Below are 21,352 nucleotides of genomic sequence, written 5' to 3'. Positions count from 1 at the left end.
TCCTAGAAGACCTAACTCTTAAATGTAAATTCATACTTTTGTGAAAAAAGTTGACCTCTTTTTTCCTCTCCAAAATTAGGTCAAGAGCAGCCTTCACCTAATTCCATAGGTCAACCTTTTGTTATTATCTCACTACCAAATTCAAACAAAAATAAATTTTTAATTTTTTTTTGTTGAATAGAAACAAAAATAATTAACAATGGAAAATAATTTATGAGATATAGATAAAAATAAGATGCATCTAAGTAATTCTCATAATCTCATCATAAAACTATGAGGGTGTATTTGCAAAATAAAGTGGCTTCTTCTCAATAATTTAATAATCATTATCCTTGATTCCTAATTAGCCGTACTAATTAATTATACATCTGAAAAAAAAAGAAAAAAAAAAATCTTTGAAATAAATAAGGATTCCTCAACAAAATAACATGAATAAAGCAAACAAGAAGAAACAGAGAGAGCACATATAATTTGATCAAAATCAGATATCACATCTTTATTAATTGAATTCAATTTACATACATCAAAATCACAATTGGATTGCAAAAAGCAATCCCCCTCATCATTACTTCTCTCTAAAACATCAACAAAATTTAGATTTATATTAGACAATACCAAATCATTATCACCATCCTCATAATCTAAGAATTCAACCTCATCTCTACTCTCACATTCTCCATTGGTACTTATAACATCAACCCAACCTTCCTCATTCAGATCCCAATCGAACTCGCTCGACCCGAATCCAAAACCTGCCAATTCTTGAATCCTTTCGATCGCATTGTAACTGATTTCTTCCTCTTCGGCCTCATCCTCTGTTTCTGAGTCATGAAAAACCAAACCGGAATCCAACACACTCTGAGGTGAAAATGTTGAAACCGAGCTGCCATCTCTTTTCAAACCCGCATCACATAAGCGCGCATAGGGATGATTCAGCAATTTCTCGGCCGACCACCTCTCGGTCGGGTCTCTTTTCAAGCAATTCATTAGAAAATCCTTCCCTTCCTCCGATATCCAGTCGGGTATCGGAGGCACAGAATCTGAACAAAACCCGATCCGATAAACAGCCGCTAGTATATCTTGATCCTTTATAATTCCATGCCATGGAGTCTTCCCTGTGGCCATTTCTAGAACTGTGCATCCAAGTGCCCAAATGTCAGCTGCCGAGCCCCGTTCCTCCCCTCTCACCACCTCAGGAGCCATGAAAGCCGGTGTACCCGATAATTGACCCGGCTTCAGATCAGGGGTCCCACCCGTTTGCATCGCAGCACCAAAATCGGCAATCTTTGCGTGGCCATCAGAACCGATTAATATATTTTGGCTCTTGATGTCACAATGAGTGATTGAGTTTGAGTGAAGATAGGAGAGACCAAGCAAGATATCTCTTGTGTATGATCTTATGTCGCGCTCATCTAAGCGGCCTTCGGTGTGGTTGTTAATGCGATCGAAGAGTGACCCACAAGAGGCAAACTCGAGAAGAAGGTGAAATTGATAATCCGAGATATACGACCCGTGACAGGAGATGATGTGAGGTGAGGTGAGACTGGAGAGGATGCATTGCTCGTGCTGTAATGGAGATGAAACAGAGACATCGGCCGATTTAACAGCGACTAGCCGGGCTGAGGTCGGGTCGGAAGCAAGATAGACGGTGGCAGTTGATCCTCGACCAAGAGTGCATAGATAAGTCAAGTCTGGAATAATGGCCATTGTTTTTTTCTTTATGAAGAAGGAAGAGAGAAAGAGCAACTGAGGTGTGTTTTTATATGGAGAGGAGAGGAAGGAGAAAATAGAAGCAGAGAGAAAGATTTGATTGGTGCTTGAAGATATTCTTTTATTCTTTATTTTGTATTCTTTCCCAATTTAAGTTTGCAACACTATATAAATAATTTTTGGTGAGAAAGCGTGGTGGAAAACTGAAAAGTGGTATTTATTTTGCGTGTGAATGAGAATTAAAAGCAGGAATTGGGCGTGTGGTAGTGATAATGAAAAGAAAGCATTTAATATCTGACGGCACCGCTTTTGTACACTCAAGCCTCAGGAGTTGAAAAAGACTTTTTCATCCTTTTACATGAATTGTTTTTTTTTTCTTTTTTCTTCCCGGAATCAAGGGAATGAGTTTCTCCAAATTTAATTGTTGCTTGAAATATTTTTAGAAATTATTTTTGCATTTTTTTATGCTCTTCTTATTATATTTTAAAAAATTAATTGTCATAGAGATTATTATAAAAATTATTCATTTCTTACCTCAAAAGTGTTTATATTTGTTCAGTGTAATAAGTGGAGTATAATTAGGATGTTCTTAAGGCTGTGCTCTACAGAACGGGAGTAAAAGCTCATTAATGGAAAGGGAAGGAAGAGCTCCGTGGGTGAGTCTCTCCTCTGAACAGTGAATTTACATCTCGATTTGGAGGTGAAGAGTTTGACCAAAAACGTATATCAGTGTTCACCTTGTCTCTCCTTCAAACAGTAACTGTTCTCCTCCTCTCCCTCTCCGTTTTCTTCCTTCTGGAGCTGGTGGATTTGATTTGACCGAACAGTCTGAGGTTTGTTTCTCCTCCGCACAATGAATTCCACCTTCTCTCCCTCCACGTACCTTCAATTGGAACACACTCTAAGTTCATCGAGATACTTAGTGAGTTTAACTTCAAAATATATTAAATTGATTTTAAAAGACGAATTCAAATTATTAAAATTGATCTATTTAACAAGTAATATGTTTATATAAAAATAGGTTAAACAGTAAAAAAATATATTTATGAGTTAATTATAGAATCATACTATCATCTCCTGTCACCAGTTCTCTAAAATCTTCCCAAGCTCACTAAATTCAAATTTAAAATCTTTGAACTCTTAACTATCTTATATGGATCAATTTTTAAAAGGTTCTCAATGAATTTTCAACAAGCACGTACAAGTATTGATATTTGTATGCGCAAATGTTGATATATAACATATTAAGCATCTATACTTAATATATCAAGCCTTTCTAAAAAAACTGAATTTATGAAACCACAAATTCATATTTTACACTTTTTTTTACACGTTTTTTGAGATAATTGTCTATTTCTCCATTCAATTTTATTCATATTTTTTAAGATCTATAAATTTTTTTGTGAATCTAAAACCACAAATGTCTAAAAAAATTATCTGGAGGTAGTATTATTGGGTTCCTTAATTATAATACATTAGAGTCTCTTGCAGTGGAAACTTAAATTTAGATTTCATCTAGTTGGTGGAATATAAATGAAGAGGGATCCAATTACACCATTTTTTAGTGACACTGAATTACACTCTCTATTTTCAAAGTCTTCAAATTCTAAACAGTCGATCCAAACCGTTCAGCATAATAGATATGTTAAAATATGCTTGCAGATCAAATTTTATATTTTTTAGAATTTTTTTATTATTTATTAAGTATTTAACAAAATCGCTATATTCAGACCGTTGAATTTTTGTACCCATCTTAATAAATAGTAAAAAAATCAGAAAAATGTAAAAATTGATCTGCAAGCACATTTTAATATATCCATCAAGTTGAACGATTTGGATCAACTGTTTGATCTTTGTAAACATAGGGTGTAATCCGATATCACCAAAAAAAATATAATTGAATCCCTCCTCAATATAAATTTGGAAATATGCAAGTGGATGTGTTTGTCATCTCCAAATGACGACATGTTTATGTCATCTCTTACGCAAATCAAGCATACGAGAGAATCTACCTTTTAATTGCAGCGTAAACTCAAGTCAATTTCCCCAAATTGAAGAGTTATTCATTTGTACTTTCATAGAAGGTCCTTATCAATTCAAAGTCGATTCACATTTTTATTCTATAGACACCAATTAAAATATTTGAGACTCATTTGTTAATTTATTAGGTCAATTCTCATAGGAACATGGATAAGAAGATACCACCATTTAAAAAAAAAAAAGAAAAAAAAAAGACAATTCAGAAATATAGTTCTGGATTGTAAAACAGTGTCTAGAGATAATTTGCAAAATAAGTAAAATCTCAATATTCAAAATTGTGTGAACACAGGATATAAATATTGGTTTATATTAAAAAAAATTTGATGCGCTATATTTTATTATTATTCCACCTACTAAATATTATGTAAAAGAAGCTTAATATTATATAATGTTCGTACTGAGGTTTAAAAGGTTGACTCAAATATAAATTATAAAAAAAAACCCTCTCATAATGGGAGAAGGTCAATTATAGTATAGTTGCACATTATATTAGGCCAATTTCAAAATAAAATAATAAAATAATAAAATACCAATTCAATATATATGGCATTTCTGAGTCACTTTAATTCAAGTTATATGAATATTCTTCCTTTCTTTCAAGACAAATTCAAGTCACATTCATACCACAAGGAAAAAATAAATAATAAAGTCAATTTGTACACAACTTCAAATTGATAATAATATCTGACAAAAGGCCCCCAACAATTTGGATAACGAACACAAATAGTGGTTTAAAAAAAAATTAATAATTGACAAAAAAATATTTGAAATAAATTGAGCTCTTAAATTTTATCTCAAGATATATTTTTTGGTGGTTGACCAGCCCAAAAATATATATATAAAAATACAGTAGACTTGACTTATGTTGACCAATAATTCAACATTGCCTATTTTTGTAATTTGGGAGATAAAATTTGTCAAAAATTGTTATTTTATTTAATATTTAGCTGTACAACAACATGCAACTACTCTTTATAAAATAGTTCAAGCCTTTATAGTTTATATATAGAAGGTTGACTTGTAATATTTAGCTTTTATAATCCAATATTTCTATTTTCCCATCAACTGGTAAGCGTGCAAAAAAAATAAAAATAAAAAAATCATAACTGAAAATCATATTTTTCAAGTGGATCACTTTTATATATTTCATTTTTGTTCTGTTGTTGATAATGACGGATGTGCGATAATTCGACCAAGGAGAAGAAAATCTGAACCGTTGATTTTCCACAACACACATAAGCGTTGACGGCTGCTATTGCATGTAATTAATTAAACATGAATAGAGAGAAAGGTGAACAGATTGAGATATATAATTGGCCTTCCATCTATTCTAAGTTTAATCAACTTAAAAAATTACATATGCAAAGAAGAGAAGGCAAATGAAATGTCCCTTTTTTACCCAGTAAACTAGCATCGAGATTCGCACAATCTGTTTAGATTATAAAAAGATTTATAATTTTATTTTTGTACGAATCTTAAAATAAATTAAACAGTTTCCCAGATATCACATATTAACAAAAGAATCTAAGCACAAGTGATATGTTTTATATGTTATTTGACAAGTGTTATAATTAATATTTGATCAAATTAAAGCATATTAAATATTAAATATTTAATTAAAGGTGTCATATTTAATATTTAATGAAAAAAATCCGTATATATAAGTCCGCATAAAAACTGTATTAAAACCGCATGTAAAAACATTAATAACATAAATATCTGAGAGCAAAGGTAATGTGTATTATGCTGATCAAGAGAGTTTGGTGAACACAACTTTAAAAGTCTATCAGATTGATTTCAAGCGTTCGTACCGTTGAAACGCATCTACTTCACGATCACAAGTAATGCATGCACATGTAAAATTTTGAAAGTTTTGAATTTATTTAATACAAAGTCAAGCGGTAAGAAAAAAAAACCTTTTATAAGTTATTTTACAAATTATTTTATGCATTTATTTTTCATCATTTGATTGACCACTTGACTTTACACTAAATAAATTTGAAAATTTGAAAATTTTGCATCAAGGCATTGCTCGTGAATTAGATGTGTTTCAACAGTCTGAATTAATTATTTGAAACTAATCCGATAAATTTCTAAAATTGTGCTTATCAATCCAAAAAGATAAGCACAACACATTTATAAGGTTGGTTAACAATAAAAATGTTACGACCTTGTTTAGTAATAATGCTTTGTCACCTTATTTTTAGATTCTAATTATTAGCATTGTTAGTTGTTGGTTCACATTTCATCAGTTGCAGTTGATTATTTTACTTCTTTTTTTAATGAGCAGGGTTAAAATGCATCATTGGTTTTTGCTCCAACCATGCCCCATCTCTATATCTCCGTTTACAAAGTTCAAATAGTCGATCCGAACCGTTCATCTTGTTCTACATATTAAAATGTGCTTAGAGACCAAATTTTATATTTTTTGGAATTTTTTTACTATTTTTTTAGATAGGTACAAAATCACCGTTTTTGGATGGTCCAGATGTAGTGATTTTGTGCCTATCTAAAAAAATTGTAAAAAAATTCCAAAAAATATAAAATTTGGTCTCTAAGCACATTTTAATATGTAGAACAAGATGAACGGTTCGGATTGACTATTTGGACTTTGTAAATGGAGATATAGAGATGGGACATGGTTGGAGCAAAAACCAATGGTGCATTTTAACCCTACTCTTTTTTAATATACTTTACCTACTTTTTTTTTCGGCAAGTATTAATTCAAATGAGTTTCTAAATAACTAGTCATCGTCTTTTAAAAATTAAAATCTTTAAAATTTTTAACTTTCACATCCTTAAAATTAATTTTAAATTTTTTATTAAACCATCTCAGTAATAAATTGAAAAAACAAAATTTAAGCTAATTATTTGGCCGGCGTAAAATTTATAAACAGTTTCTTAATAAGAAACTTTTCTGCATAATTTTTAAATAGAAAACTCTCCGACTTTCCTGAAACTGTCACATAAGATTAGAAACTCATAATATCATAGATGTAGATGCTCTTAGGACATTTATTGTTTAAATTTTTTTCTAGTTTTGCGGAGATAAAATGTGTTTTTCTTGAATTTATATTCTCTTTATTCATGGAAACTATTTTATTTGATTTACTGATATTTTGTAGCCAGGAAAGTGAACTCTGTCGGCAATGTACTGAGTCAAATTGATTTAATCTATAAAAGAAAAAAAATTGAAAAATATGTCCAACTCATTTTCTTAGAAAAAGTAACCTCAAGCAATTGGAGCGGAAATTTTTATTAATAGCATAAGAAAATAAAATAAACCAAAACATCTTCAAAATGGGGTATTTTCATATTTATCCGGACCGTTAAGCCAATCTACAACTCATTTATGAGGAGTCATAGATTGGCTTGGCGCTCTGTCGGAATCTCTAAGTCAATCTGCGGTGTCATAAGTAGACCACAGATTGACTTAGTGAGTCGGATAAATATAGAATTTTCTTATTTTCAAAGTGTTTTTTTTTTTCTGAAATAGTATAAATAAAAATTTCGGCAATTGGAGACATATCAAAAGGAGATGATGCATATATAATGCACAATTGCAAAAACAATACAAGGTAGAAAAAAGGAGAGATCATTTTCCATAGGATACTATGATATGGCCTCTACAGTGATTAGCGGCCCATAACCGGTCTCTACTGAAAATGTTTTCAAGTCAAATAACAATATAACATAACACAAACAAATAACATGCCCATTTTCATTCATCCATAAATTTGTTTTATTGGTAGCAACCAAAACAAATATAAAGAAATATGTAATTTACTGGTTGCCACCGTCCCTTTTTCCTTGTTTCTTTTCTTTGGGATCTTGTATGGCAAGTTCTCAACTGTAATAAGCATAATAACAAATAAGTAGTTCGGATTCGGTTCGACGAGACAAAATTTTGTAGCTTGAGAATAATTTGGATATAATTCGACAATAATTCACATTCTTTTTCATGTTTTATTCACGAATAAAATGCATTATACATTTTTTTTTGTGTTTTATTCGGTATTCAGTTCAGAAATGTCGACAAAAAAATGAATTAAACGTGAATAATTCGTGAATTAATCGCGTATCTAGTTACAATGGTAATAAGTATTGCATTGTTTAGTATTAGTGTTGGGCCGACTGCCACCGTCGGATCCATATTCGAAAATTAAATACAGATATCTGATATGCGAATATCCGTACGGATAGTGATACGGATATAATTTTGAATTTTAATTATTTGTATTAAAATAATAGATATATATTATCGGATTTGGCTACGGTGCTACAACTCAATATTTGAGTTTTAAAATCCTAACGGCCAATCCGAACCGTTCATCTTGTTCTCCATATTAATATGTGTTTGGAGACCAAATTTTACAGTTTTTGGAAATTTTATACTATTTTTTTAGATTTATTGAATATCCCTGTTTTTTATGGTCCAGATTTGTCAAAAAAACAACGATTTTCAATAAATCTAAAAAATAGTAAAAAATTTCCAAAAAAAATATAAAATTTGGTCTCCAAACACATATTGATATGGAGAACAAGATGAATGGTTCGGATTGACCGTTAGGATTTTGAAAACTCGAATATTGAGCCGTAGCACCGTAGTCCTCTATGCAACCTATAGCACCGTAGCCAAATCCTATATTATCAAAATATTTATGTATATATCTACCGATATCCAATATGTATTCATATGTATCTGTCTAGTATATATCTATATTCAAAAAAAGAAAAAAATATATATAGTTTTACCACCATCCCTTATCCCATAAGTTATCCATTTATCTTTATTCTTCTTTATTCCTTTTTTTTTTTTTTTGTCTTTTTGTCTTTTTTCCTTTCGGATGTATGACACTGACATACTAGAGATTACGCAATAGTTTTTCCTTTTTCTTTTGCCTTTCGGATGCTTCGCTTGGTCACAAACATTTTAAAAAGCTGTTAAAAGTTATTTACAAAATTAAGATAGACGTCAAAAGTAAACAGCTGACTTTTCTTTTGAAAAATTGAACAAAAATTAAGGAATAATGGTGACAATGGAAATGGTGAAAGGTTGGTGACTGGACTGGTGAGCTCTCTGTATAAAATATCTTACTACAAAATTTGATTCTAGTTCCAATTCCTTTTGAAATTCGAAGACCACACTTGGCAAATTCTCAATCTTTTGTCCCTTCGAAAGGTGAAAGGAAAAGGAAACATCGAGAGTCTATAGGTTGCGTTTGAATGAATCAAGGAATAGCTTGTAATAGCAGCTATTTTTGAATTCGAAATAGCTGTTAATCTAACATTTCATAGGAATAGCGGAATAGCAACTAATTCGAGCTATTTCTTTGTTGAGAATAGCGTTGTTTTTCATCCAAACGTGTTGTGTTGAGAATGACTTGTCAGGAATAGCAGCTATTTCAACGTTAGCGCTATTCTTGTGTCATCCAAACGTGCTAACCTAATATTTCATAGAAATAGCGAAATAGCAGCTAATCTGAGCTATTCCTTTGTTGAGAATATTGTTTTTTTTTATATCCAAATGTGCTGTGTTGAGAATAGCTTACCAGAAATAACAGTTATTTCTATGTTAACGCTATTTCTGTATCATCCAATCGTACTGTGTTAAGAATAACTTACCAGAAATTGCAAATACATCTTCTTCATGAAATGCATACCAGTGATGTTGAATTGATACTTGGTCAAAATTCATAAGCCCAAATATTGATTTAGAACCTTCTCCTCCTGTAACAAATTTGTTCATGAAAATTAGGTATGGATCAGTAACCATCTTACACCTGTCTCTTTGGAAACATCCACATAAAAATATTTCTTTTTGAAAAGTTTATGTATACAGCACCTAACTTATAAATTTCTAGAAGTTTTGAGATTGGATTGGGTTCTAGTTGTACCTGAAAGATTTTCTTTATTACATTTTGAAATTTGAATTGACTTATGTAACAAATAAGTCAACATTTTGATATATATTCTACAGTCAATTTGCCAAAATTGGTGGAAAATGGTAATAGGTAACTACCAATTAAACTAAATAATTATAACTATTTTTTCTTTGTTATATGTAAATGCATATTGGGTTTAATTAGTTATAATTATAATCATTACTAAATTAGATTTTAAATATTTATAAATGTTCTTCTAACAAAAGGTATATCTCCTACAATACCTATTTTAATTTAATGGATAAAAACTTAATTCTCATTTTTTTTTTCTAATTATTAGATATAAATAGGTATTTACACCAAATACACAGTTATAAGAATATACTGGAGTCAAAAGGTATATCTCCAACAAGATCTACCCCTTAAATGTAAATTCATAGTTTTGTCAAAAAGGTTAAAGCAAAAAAAAAAAAATAGTTTTGTCAAAAAGGTTGACCTCTGTTATCCTCTAAAAAATTAGGTCAACAGCAGCCTTAACCTAAATTAATAGCTCAACCTTCTGTCAAGAGCAGCCTTATCTCAAAACGAAAATAATTTTTTAAAATAGTTTGTTTGAAGTAGAAACAAAAAGAATAAAAATGGAAAATAATACATGAGGGTGTATTTGCAAAACAATTTCAGAAAAAGAGAATATCTTTAAAATAACAAGAAGGATTCGTCCCAACAAAAAAAAAAAAAAAAAGGCAAACAAGAAGAAATAGAGAGAGCACATATAATTTGATCAAAATCAGATATCACATATTTATTAATTGAATTCAATTTACATACATCAAAATCACAATTGGATTGCAAAAAACAATCCCCCTCTTCATTACTTCTCTCTAAAACATTTAAATTTATAGTAGACACTACCAAATCATTTTCACCATCATTATAATCTAAGAATTCAACCTCATGTCTATTCTCACTTTCTCCATTTCCTTCTCCATTGCTACTTATAACATCAACCCAACCTTCCTCATTTGGATCCCAATCGAACTCGCTCGACCCAAATCCGAAACCCGCCAGCTCTTGAATCCTTTCGATCGCATTGTAACCGATTTCTTCCTCTTCTGCTTCATCCTCTGTCTCCGAGTCGTGAAAAACCAAACCGGAATCCAACGCACTCTGAGGTGAAAATGTCGAAACCGAGCTGCTATCTCTTTTCAAACCCACATCGCATAAGCGCACATAGGGATGATTCAGCAATGTCTCAGCCGACCACCTCTCGATCGGGTCTCTTTTCAAGCAATTCACTAGAAAATCCTTCCCTTCCTCTGATATCCAGTTGGGTATCGGAGGTACAGAATCTGAACAAAACCCGATCCGATAAACAGCAGCCAGGATATCTTGATCCTTTATGATGCCATGCCATGGAGCCTTCCCTGTGGCCATTTCTATTACTGTGCATCCAAGAGCCCATATGTCAGCTGCCGGGCCCCGTTCTTCCCCTCTTGCAACCTCAGGAGCCATGAAAGCCGGTGTACCCGATAGCTGACCGGGCTTCTGATCACACGTCCCACCCGTTTGCAATGCAGCACCGAAATCGGCAATCTTTGCGTGACCATCAGAACCGATTAATATATTTTGGCTCTTGATGTCACCATGAGTGATTGAGTTTGAGTGAAGATAGGAGAGACCAAGCAAGATGTCTCTTGCATACGATCTTATGTCGCGCTCATCTAAGCGGCCTTCGGTGTGGCGGTTAATGCGATCGTAAAGGGACCCACAAGAGGCGAACTCGAGAAGAAGGTGAAATTGATAATCCGAGATATATGAGCCATAACAAGAGATGATATGAGGTGAGCTGAGACTGGAGAGGATGCGTTGCTCGTGCTGTAATGGAGATGAAACTAACACCTCGGCCGACTTGATTGCGAAAAGGCGGCCGGAATCAAGGTCAGAGGCGAGAGAGACTGTAGCGGTTGTGCCGTGGCCAAGTGTGCATAGCTTAGTCAAGCTTGATACAGTTGCCATTGCTGTGTGGTTGGTTAGCTTAGATGCTCTGTTTTGTTAAGAGAATTTGGAATTGTGGTGCGCTCTGCTTTGGTATGGTTTGGTTTTATATATGGAGAGAAAGGAGAGGAGAACTGAAAGCGTGGCTGAAAAGTCGCCTACGTGTGTGCGAAATTTCTTTCTTTTATTTTTTGTTCTATTTTTATAGTACTTGAAAAGGAGGTAGACAGAGATGAAATCTTGGCCGTTGGATCAAAACAATAGTGCATGACGGCTTTAGGCACGCTTTCCAGAAGGAATCGGAATATTCAAGATATTTCTGTTTACATCTGGACCGTCCGATCAGAACCAACACGCGAATATTAAGGAATTAATATCAGACCAAATTTAATATGATAAGCAATAAAATGTCCTTTTCTTATTGCATAAATTGGAAAACAATTAATATATATTTTTTGGTTTAAAGAGGAGAGATGCTTCTAGCAATTAAGAAAATTAAATTGAGTTGTTTTGTGTACTGGGACAATTAAGAGAATTATAAGTTTTGTCAATTAAATTAAATTAAAAACGCGTAATTAATTACGCTACTAATTCTTTGTTTGATTTCGAGGAGACAACGGAAATCATCTTAGTAAAATTAAATCATTTAATTAGGAAAAAAATACAAAACAATAATCTTTCAAAGCGACTAATTAAGCAACAGGAGGTTTCGTTTTTCTTGAAACATTGCTAAGTCAATTTATCACTATCTCTTCTTAAATCAATTTTTTTTTTTGTAAATTATCTTGTTACAATATATTATTATAAAAAATTAATATTTTTTACGTGTTTAATGAGCACATTTTGACCAGGTATAATGTAATTTTAAAGTCTAAAATTCTAGTGATTTTGCATTTATTTAGACTAGTTCAATGGAAAAGATCATATCATCATTATAATATCTTTTGAGCAAAAAGAATAGTAAGAATAATATAAATAAATTTGGTGTTAATATATTACTTGTGATATGATATAAATTATTTATACAACACTTGTGACAAATTGACAGTCTAACTAATTAAGAATTCAAAAAAAAAAAAATCAGCGTTCTAAATAGCGCGCTATAGCGTTTTTGGACCATAAACGCTAACCTATGTCATAATAACGCGCTATTTGAGCCACGGGCGCTATAGCGGTAATAGCGGTCCGCTATAGCGCACAGCGTGTAGCGCAAATAGCACCTGTTATGCAACATGAGCTGTTTTTTTCTTCTTCTCAATTTACATGGGCTTTAAATAAAGGCTCAGATTGGATTTTAACCGTGATTTTTTTTTGCAATTGATGCACTAAGCTTTATATTAAACTATTAAATATTTAATGAGAGATCCATCAAACGAAATCAAAATAAGGAAGCTACAGCGAGCTATGCCACATGAGCTTTTTTTTTTTTTTTTTCTTTTCAATTTATATGAACTTTAAATAAAGGCTTAGATTGAATATATTAAGATATTTCTTGAAGTAACAAAATGATACTTACTATATAGTAGTTTGAATATTTTGAATAGATTAAGATAGTTAATTATGCCATGATATCTAAGTTATTTTGAAATTTAAATAGAAAAAAGATAGATTATGTCATGATGCTGAATATATTTTGAATAGAAAAATATCGATAGTTTATGATATTAGTATTACTATTGATATTTTGAGTCGCAATTTGAACTTTGTATTGGTTCAATATGAATATTATAATTTTTTAATTAATTTGATATTATTTATTGTTCTATGAGACTTAGATAATGTTGATATTTAGTACAAATATATGATATAATTTTTATAAAAATAAAAAAACGCTGTGTAGCATAGCTTTCGCAATAACAACGCTATTCGTTATAGTTTTTTTTGTATGCTTCCTGCTATAACACGATAAACGCTATTTAGAACCTTGAAAAAAACTATTCATAATAATGAAGAATCAATCATCCTCTTTTAACAGTTGTTGAATGCACATTATTTGTTGGTTTCCAAATTAAATTGGCTCAATTTCCACATTTATTTCCATCTCTTTCTGTCCATCATACTCAATTTCCACATTCCTCATGTGCTACATGGTAATGGAAGGTGTTGATAGATTTAAAAGGATGGATCCAATGCGGCACAAACAGTATGTGCAGTTTCGTGGTGGGTTACTTTGTCTCTGTTGGTGACTCGCTATGTTGTAAGATGTATATATTCAATCACAGAGAACCTCTAGTATGGTTGCGAGCATGTGATATAATAGATTGAAACCATGGGGTAATTAACGAACGAAGTTAAGAAAGAAAACAAACGGATCTTGTCATAATCAAATGAGATTTACAAATCTTAACATCAAACTTTCGTTTTTTCGTATTCCAGATCCTTTGTGGCGGATTAGGATGTTATTCTCTGTGTGCCAAGTCACTGAACCCGGTTGTACCATTTCTTTTCTGTTATTTATTTTAATGGAACATTCTTTGCCTCTAAATAAGATAAAGATTTAGATATTTATTAAAACTATATTAATTACTTAATCAAATGAGAGTCCCACATTTTGTCTTAGCATCGAACTTTCATTTTTTCGTATGCCAGATCCTTTGTGGCGGAAAAGGATGTTCTCATCCTTGTATCAAGTCACTGAACCCGTGTGTACCATTTATCTTTTGTTATGTGTCCTGTAATTCAATTATTGTGACTAGACAAAGGTAACTGAGGGATAAGTCTTGTTAGTAGGGGTGTTTATTGGTTTGGTTCAGTTCAAATCAAATTTAAATAGATAAATTAAAGTTTTATTTAGTTTTAAAAAAGTCAAATCGAACTGAACTAAAATAAAATAAGAATTGAACTGAATAAAATAAAGTAAATTTCTGTACTAAAAAAAAAAAAATAAAGTAAATTTCAGTTTGTTCAGTTCAAATTAAATTTTAAAGATGATTTTTTTTCTTTGATTCGGTTTAACTGGGTTCAATCCGAACTGAGCAATATAAATAATGTCGTAATTTGTTTTTTTTTTTTAAATCTTTGGGTTTAAAAGTTTTAGTTGATCCTGTGTAACTGGTTATAAAATATTTAAATCGAATCGAACCAAACTATTAAACTGGTTTTAAAAAATGAATCGAACCGATCAATTTAACCAGAAAAACTAAACCGAACTTTCTCAATTCAGTTTAAAACAGATTATACTTGTCCAACTATATATATATTATATTTTGGCTAATCAGTGAAATAAAAAAGATTGAAATAAGAAGCTGCTAAATCAGGATTGGGGCCAAATTTAAGTCGGTAGCTCTAATATTATAGGCAAAATTCTTTGCCACTATGATGGGGAGTAATTTTCCCTATTATGGAATCATACATGGAAAATTCTTTGCCACTAAATAAGATAAAGATATATTTAGATATTTATTATAACTGGAAGCATCCTTTGAAGAACCAACCGTTTGGATCCACAAGTCCATATATGTGAGGTGAGAACTGAATTTTTTTTCTTCTAATCATTAATTATTGTTGGGTTCTTTCTCTTAACTTTGACGCTTTGACACGTGTGAGCATTGGAAAGTTCTAAATAAAGATCAGTGTGTGTCAACCAGTAAGATAAAGTGTATCTGAATCAGGTGCTTTAATTCCTTGGTTATTTAGAAATTATGAGGTTGAAATAAATTTTAGTACTACATTTTTAAGTTTTTGTTCAAAGAGCATGTACAGATTTTCTTTATTCCAAATAACTGATATAATATGAAAAATGATGATTATGACAAACATAAATTTTCATCATTTGGGGTTGTTTAATTGTGTCCTGAATTAATATCACAGTAATGAGATTGGGTTGTCTGAAGGATGTCTGATCAGAGCTATTCAATTCACTTCAAAATTTATGCAATTAAAATTGAACTAAATTTGATCTAATGTTTATTTTAACCCTCCAAATATTGTACTCCAAATGTACATACAAAGTAAAAATATAAAAAAAAATTAGTGTAAAAAATGACAATATATTTACTGTACTTCTCTTTGAGAAGTTCTTGGAACATTCCTTTTGGTTTCTATAAGAAGATATAATTAGATAATAAATATTAATTACTAGAAGCATCATGAGGTAAGAGTAGTTAACACCAATTAATCTTTTTAAAAATTTATTATTTGTGGTGAATTGAATCTGGTAATTAATTAGACTTGGAGTAGTGCCTCTAATTTTGATCTAGAAGGCTTTTGAGTCTAGAAGTCGGATAAAATAGATTTGGCTTTGACTCAGCATGCCATCTGGCATCTGTTATGTGTTATCTCCTATTTGGTGGCTTCTATAAATTTAGTTTGGAGTGACATAAAAGCAGCTCATAAACTAACAGTTTTGTATCCATCATAATTAGTAAACATAATAATATAATATTTGATCTCCAAATACATTTTAATATATTAATTAACGGTTTGAATTGACTGTTTGAAATATAAAATTATATTATAAAATATTATAAATATATAATGTTATAAGTGGATATCTCCTCATATTTTATTGATAGCTTCTAAATAATTCTTGAATATCTTACATGTGGAATTAGCATCACATGGTCACACTATTTTCGTAATCTGCGGTAATTTAGGCATGACATTTCATATATATATATATAGAGAGAGATAGGCTAATATACAATCGATTGCACCACGCGCTCTCGTGCAACCAAGTGGTTTTCCGATTTTTAAAGTCCAAATGATCGATCCGAACCGTTAGATGTGTTCTCCATATTAAAATCTGCTTGGAGACCAAATTTTATATTTTTTGGAATTTTTTTTACTATTTATTAAGCAACTTTGAAAATCGCTGATCCAACGGTAGCTTCTGATATTTACTGTTTGGCAAACCATTTTGAAGATGCATGCAGTATATATATATATATATACTTATATATATATATACTGCATGCATCTTCAAGGATATATGAAAGATTGAATGAAATGACATGATATGATATATATGAATTAAATTTTTTTAATGGATATTAATTTTCAAACATTATTTATACTTAACAAAATGTGCTAAGATGTTGGAAAAAACCATAAATAAGTTTTGAGAATTAGATATAATAAATTTTATAGTTTTATTCATAATATAAAATAATAGTTAGTTTGAAAAAATAAAAAATGAAATTTTTTAACAAGAAAATAGTTTGAACTGGTTTAGGCTGAAACACAAAATGATAGCACGTACTGAAAATTAACATTAATAGTGTTGGTTATTCAATCTAATTACATTGTTATTTATTTATTTGAGTGATTTATTTTGAACTGGTTCCATTCAATGATATTATGATAGTGCATAAAAATCTCCATATATAATAGTAATGCAAATCTCCCTAATAAATGGTGAAATTCGTTGTATTCTTTTATATTGTTATTAATTTATTTTTAGTAAAACTTTTAATCATCTATTATAATATTGATCTTTCAGTAATAATATATTGTTTAGTTATTCCTATAACTATTTTATAAATGGAAATGAATTGTAAAAGAATTAATATTGAAGCAAGAACTTGAAGTCAATGATTTATTTAATATTTTGAAAATTTTGCATAAATATGTGTTATGTTTTTAGATAAACAAAACCTCTTGTGTTATTAAACAAATTAATAAGAAAATGAAGAAAATAATTTAAATGAAATGAATATAATCACATTGAAGAAAACCATTATGAAAAAAAGAGTAATAAATAATCTATCTAGCTAGCTCATGCTACAATTTCATATGAAACAAGAGAAAGAAATAGTGTCGATCCATTGCGAAAACAAATCGATACAATTTTCACCAAATTTCCTGCTTTTGTAAAAAAAAAGAAAAAAAAAAACAACCCTGTTAAATTTTTTTTAAAAAAAACGATAATCTGACGGTCACATCCTCAAGTTTTTTTTTTTAATATTTCTTGCTCGAAGAATTGGCACAAATAATATTAATTACCTGATTAAGCTAAATGGGCAAAGAATTCAATTTCCTTCAGACTGGTACTACTCAGCTTATTAGATTTGCGCTCATGAGTAAAGCTAGCGTGTGACATGCTCACCAAGAAAGTTTGGTGAGCATAACTCCAAAAGTATATCGGATCGACGTCAAATGCCAAATCCAAACCGTTGAAATCCATATACTTCATGAGTGATGCATATACATGCAAAATTTTGAAAGTTTCGAGTTTATTTGCTACACGGTCAAGTGGTCAAAGAAATAATAAAAATTGAATATATAAAATAACTTATAATAAAATGTTTATTTCTTTGACCACTTGACCGTGTAGCAAATAAACTCGAAACTTTCAAAATTTTACATATATATGCATCACTCATGAAGTACATGGATTTCAACGGTTTGGATTTGACATTTGACGTCGATCCGATATACTTTTGGAGTTATGCTCACCAAACTTTCTTGGTGAGCATGTCACACGCTAGCTTTACTCTTGCGCTCATTTTGTTCTTACAACTTTTTGTGAGGTCCACTAGTCAGTCAGCGAGTCACGTAGCAAAGAGGTCCACAAAAAAGCTAATATTGGTCAAATGTGGTCCACTAGTCTACAGTTTGAATGCAATCAACTGAAGTCAAATGTTGGTATGAAAAAGACTAATATTAATTGGTCAAATTTTCATCAAAAAGTCAACTGAAGTCAAATATATATATGAGGGTGTATTTGCAAAATCAAGAGGCTTCTTGATGCCAAAAAAAAAAAAAATAAAAAAAAATCAAGAGGCTTCTGTAATTATCCTTGATTAATTATGTTTCAGATAAAGAGAATATCTTTGAAATAACAAGAAGGATTCCACCCAACAAAAAAAAAGCAAACAAGAAGAAACAAACAGAGAGAGCACATATAATTTGATCAAAATCAGATATCACATCTTTATTAATTGAATTCAATTTACATACATCAAAATCACAATTGGATTGCAAAAAACAATCCCCCTCTTCATCACTTCTCTCTAAAACATCAACAAAATTTAAATTTATAGTAGACAATACCAAATCATTATCACCATCATCATAATCTAAGAATTCAACCTCATCTCTACTCTCACATTCTCCATTGGTACTTATAACATCAACCCAACCTTCCTCATTCGGATCCCAATGGAACTCGCTCGACCCGAATCCGAAACCCGCTAATTCCTGAATCCTTCCAATTGCATTGTAACCGATTTCTTCCTCTTCGGCCTCATCCTCTGTTTCTGAGTCCTGAAAAACCAAACAGGAATCCAACGTACTCTGAGGCGAAAATGTCAAAACGGAGCTGCCATCTCTTTTCAAACCCGCATCACATAAGCGCACATAGGGATGATTCAGCAATTTCTCGGCCGAACACCTCTCGCTCGGGTCCCTTTTCAAGCAATTCATTAGAAATTCCTTCCCTTCCTCCGATATCCAGTCGGGTATCGGAGGCACAGAATCTGAGCAAAACCCGATCCGATAAACAGCCGCGAGGATATCTTGATCCTTTATGATGCCATGCCATGGAGCCTTCCCTGTGGCCATTTCTATTACTGTGCATCCAAGAGCCCATATGTCAGCTGCCGGGCCGCGTTCTTCCCCTCTGGCAACCTCAGGAGCCATGAAAGACGGTGTACCCGATAATTGACCCGGTTTCTGATCATGGGTCCCACCCGTTTGCATCGCAGCACCGAAATCAGCAATCTTTGCACGACCATCAGAACCGATTAATATATTTTGGCTCTTGATGTCACCATGAGTGATTGAGTTTGAGTGAAGATAGGAGAGACCCAGCAAGATATCTCTGGCGTACGATCTTATGTCGTGCTCATCTAAGTGGCCTCCGGTGTGGCCGTTAATGCGATCGAAGAGGGACCCACAAGAGGCAAACTCGAGAAGAAGGTGAAATTGATAATCCGAGATATACGAGCCATAACAAGAGATGATATGAGGTGAGCTGAGACTGGAGAGGATACGTTGCTCGTGCTGTAATGGAGATGAAATTGAGACCTCAGCCGACTTGATTGCGAAAAGACGGCCCGAGTCGAGGTCTGAGGCGAGAGAGACTGTGGCAGTTGTGCCGTGGCCAAGTGTGCATAGCTTAGTCAAGCTTGGTACAGTTTGCATTGCTGTGTGGTTAGTTAGCTTAGGTGCTCTGTTTTCTTAAGAGGAATTGGAATTGTGGTGCGCTCTGTTTTGGTATGGTTTGGTTTTATATATGGAGAGAGAGGAGAGGAGACCTTCTCTTGAGTGTCTAGTGGGAACTGAGCGCGTGGCTAAAAAGTTGCCTACGTGTGTGCGAAATTTCTTTCTTTTCTTTTTTGTTCTATTTTTAATTTTTTTTATAGAACTTGAAAAGGCGTGATTCGGGAGGTAGACAGAGATGAAATCTCAGCCGTTGGCTCAAAACAATAGTCCATGACGGCTTTAGGCACGCTTTCCACAAGGAATCGGAATATTCAAGATATTTCTGTTTACATCTGGACCGTCCGATCAGAACCAACACGCGAATATTAAGGAATATCAAACCAAATTTAATATGATAAGCAATAAAATGTCCTTTTCTTATTGCATAAAGGAAAACTTTTTTTTTTTTTTTGTTTTAAAGAGGAGAGATGCTTCTAGCAATTAAGAGAATTAAATTGAGTTGTTTTGTGTACTGGGACAATTAAGAGAATTATAAGTTTTGTCAATTAAATTAAATTAAAAACGCGTAATTAATTACAACATTTAATTTGGAAATAAATCATGCTTTAAGATAAATCTCATCTAAGTAAATTTATCAATATCTCTTCTTAAATCAAGATTTTTTTTTTTTTTTGTAAATTATCTTATAACAACATTTTATTATAAAAAAATTAATATTTGTTTTACTTATTTAATGAGCTACATTTTTTTGTTTGCCTAGGTATAATATAATTTTAAAGGCTAAAATTCTAGTGATTTTGCATTTTGTAAGTTGCAAAGATTTTGGATTTATTTAGACTAGTTCAATGGAAAAAAAAAATCATATCATCATTATGATATCTTTTAAGCAAAAATAATAGTAAGAATAATATTAATAAATTTGGTGTTAATATATTACTTGTGATATGATATAAATTATTTATACAACACTTGTGAGATATTGACAGTCTAGCCAATTAAGAATTAAAAAAATTTAAAATAAAACTATTCATAATAATGAAGCATAGTTTTATATCAATCATCCTCTTTTAACAGTTGTGGAATGCAAATTATTTGTTGGTTTCCAAATTAAATTGGCTCAATTTCCACATTTATTTCCATCTCTTTCTGTCCATCACACTCAATTTCCACATTCCTCATGTGCTACACGGTAATGGAAGGTGTTGAGAGATTTAAAATGATGGATCCAATGCGGCACAAACAATATGTGAACTTTCGTGGTGGGTTACTTTGTCTCTGTTGGTGACTCGCTATGTTGTAAGCTGTATAGATTCAATCAACAGAGAATCTCTAGTATGGTTGCCAGCATGTGTAAAATAGAATGAAAACATGGGGTAATTAACGAACGAAGTTAAGAAAAAAAAACAAACGGATCTTGTCATAATCAAATGAGAGTTCCACATTTCGCCTTAACATCGAACTTTCGTTTTTTTTTCATATTCCAGATACTTTGTGGCGGAAAAGGACGTTCTCATCTGTGTCAAGTCACTGAACCGAACTAATACTTTGTGGTGGAAAAGAATGTTTAAAAATTTCACATGTAGATGCATCACACGTAAGGTAGACGGATTTCAACG

At 31.7% G+C, this 21,352-nt stretch overlaps 1 protein-coding gene and 1 pseudogene across 3 annotated transcripts; both read right to left on the bottom strand.

The window, feature by feature from the left end:
* Nucleotides 1-345: 345 nt before the first annotated feature.
* On the bottom strand, nucleotides 346-11,761 carry LOC144546256 (mitogen-activated protein kinase kinase kinase 18-like). Of its 3 annotated transcripts, none has more exons than XM_078294793.1 (2): nucleotides 10,562-11,761; nucleotides 346-659 (listed from the first exon to the last, which is right to left on the bottom strand). In XM_078294793.1, the coding sequence occupies exons 1-2, from the start codon at nucleotides 11,649-11,651 to the stop codon at nucleotides 361-363; spliced, it is 1,389 nt and encodes a 462-aa protein (XP_078150919.1). In that variant the 5' UTR covers nucleotides 11,652-11,761; the 3' UTR covers nucleotides 346-360. The 3 variants fall into 3 exon arrangements, with proteins under 3 accessions (XP_078150919.1, XP_078150921.1, XP_078150920.1); XM_078294795.1 differs by having other exon boundaries at nucleotides 346-641; XM_078294794.1 differs by having other exon boundaries at nucleotides 346-633; nucleotides 10,548-11,760.
* Nucleotides 11,762-13,638: 1,877 nt separating this feature from the next.
* On the bottom strand, nucleotides 13,639-19,715 carry LOC144546119 (mitogen-activated protein kinase kinase kinase 18 pseudogene; annotated as a pseudogene).
* Between the last annotated feature and the right edge of the window lie 1,637 nt (nucleotides 19,716-21,352).

The sequence above is a fragment of the Carex rostrata genome, chromosome 29 (assembly GCF_964058835.1).
Source record: "Carex rostrata chromosome 29, lpCarRost1.2, whole genome shotgun sequence".
NCBI lineage: Eukaryota > Viridiplantae > Streptophyta > Magnoliopsida > Poales > Cyperaceae > Carex > Carex rostrata.
The sequence above is the reverse complement of the archived record's forward strand: the minus strand, read 5'-3'. Positions and strand labels throughout refer to the sequence as shown.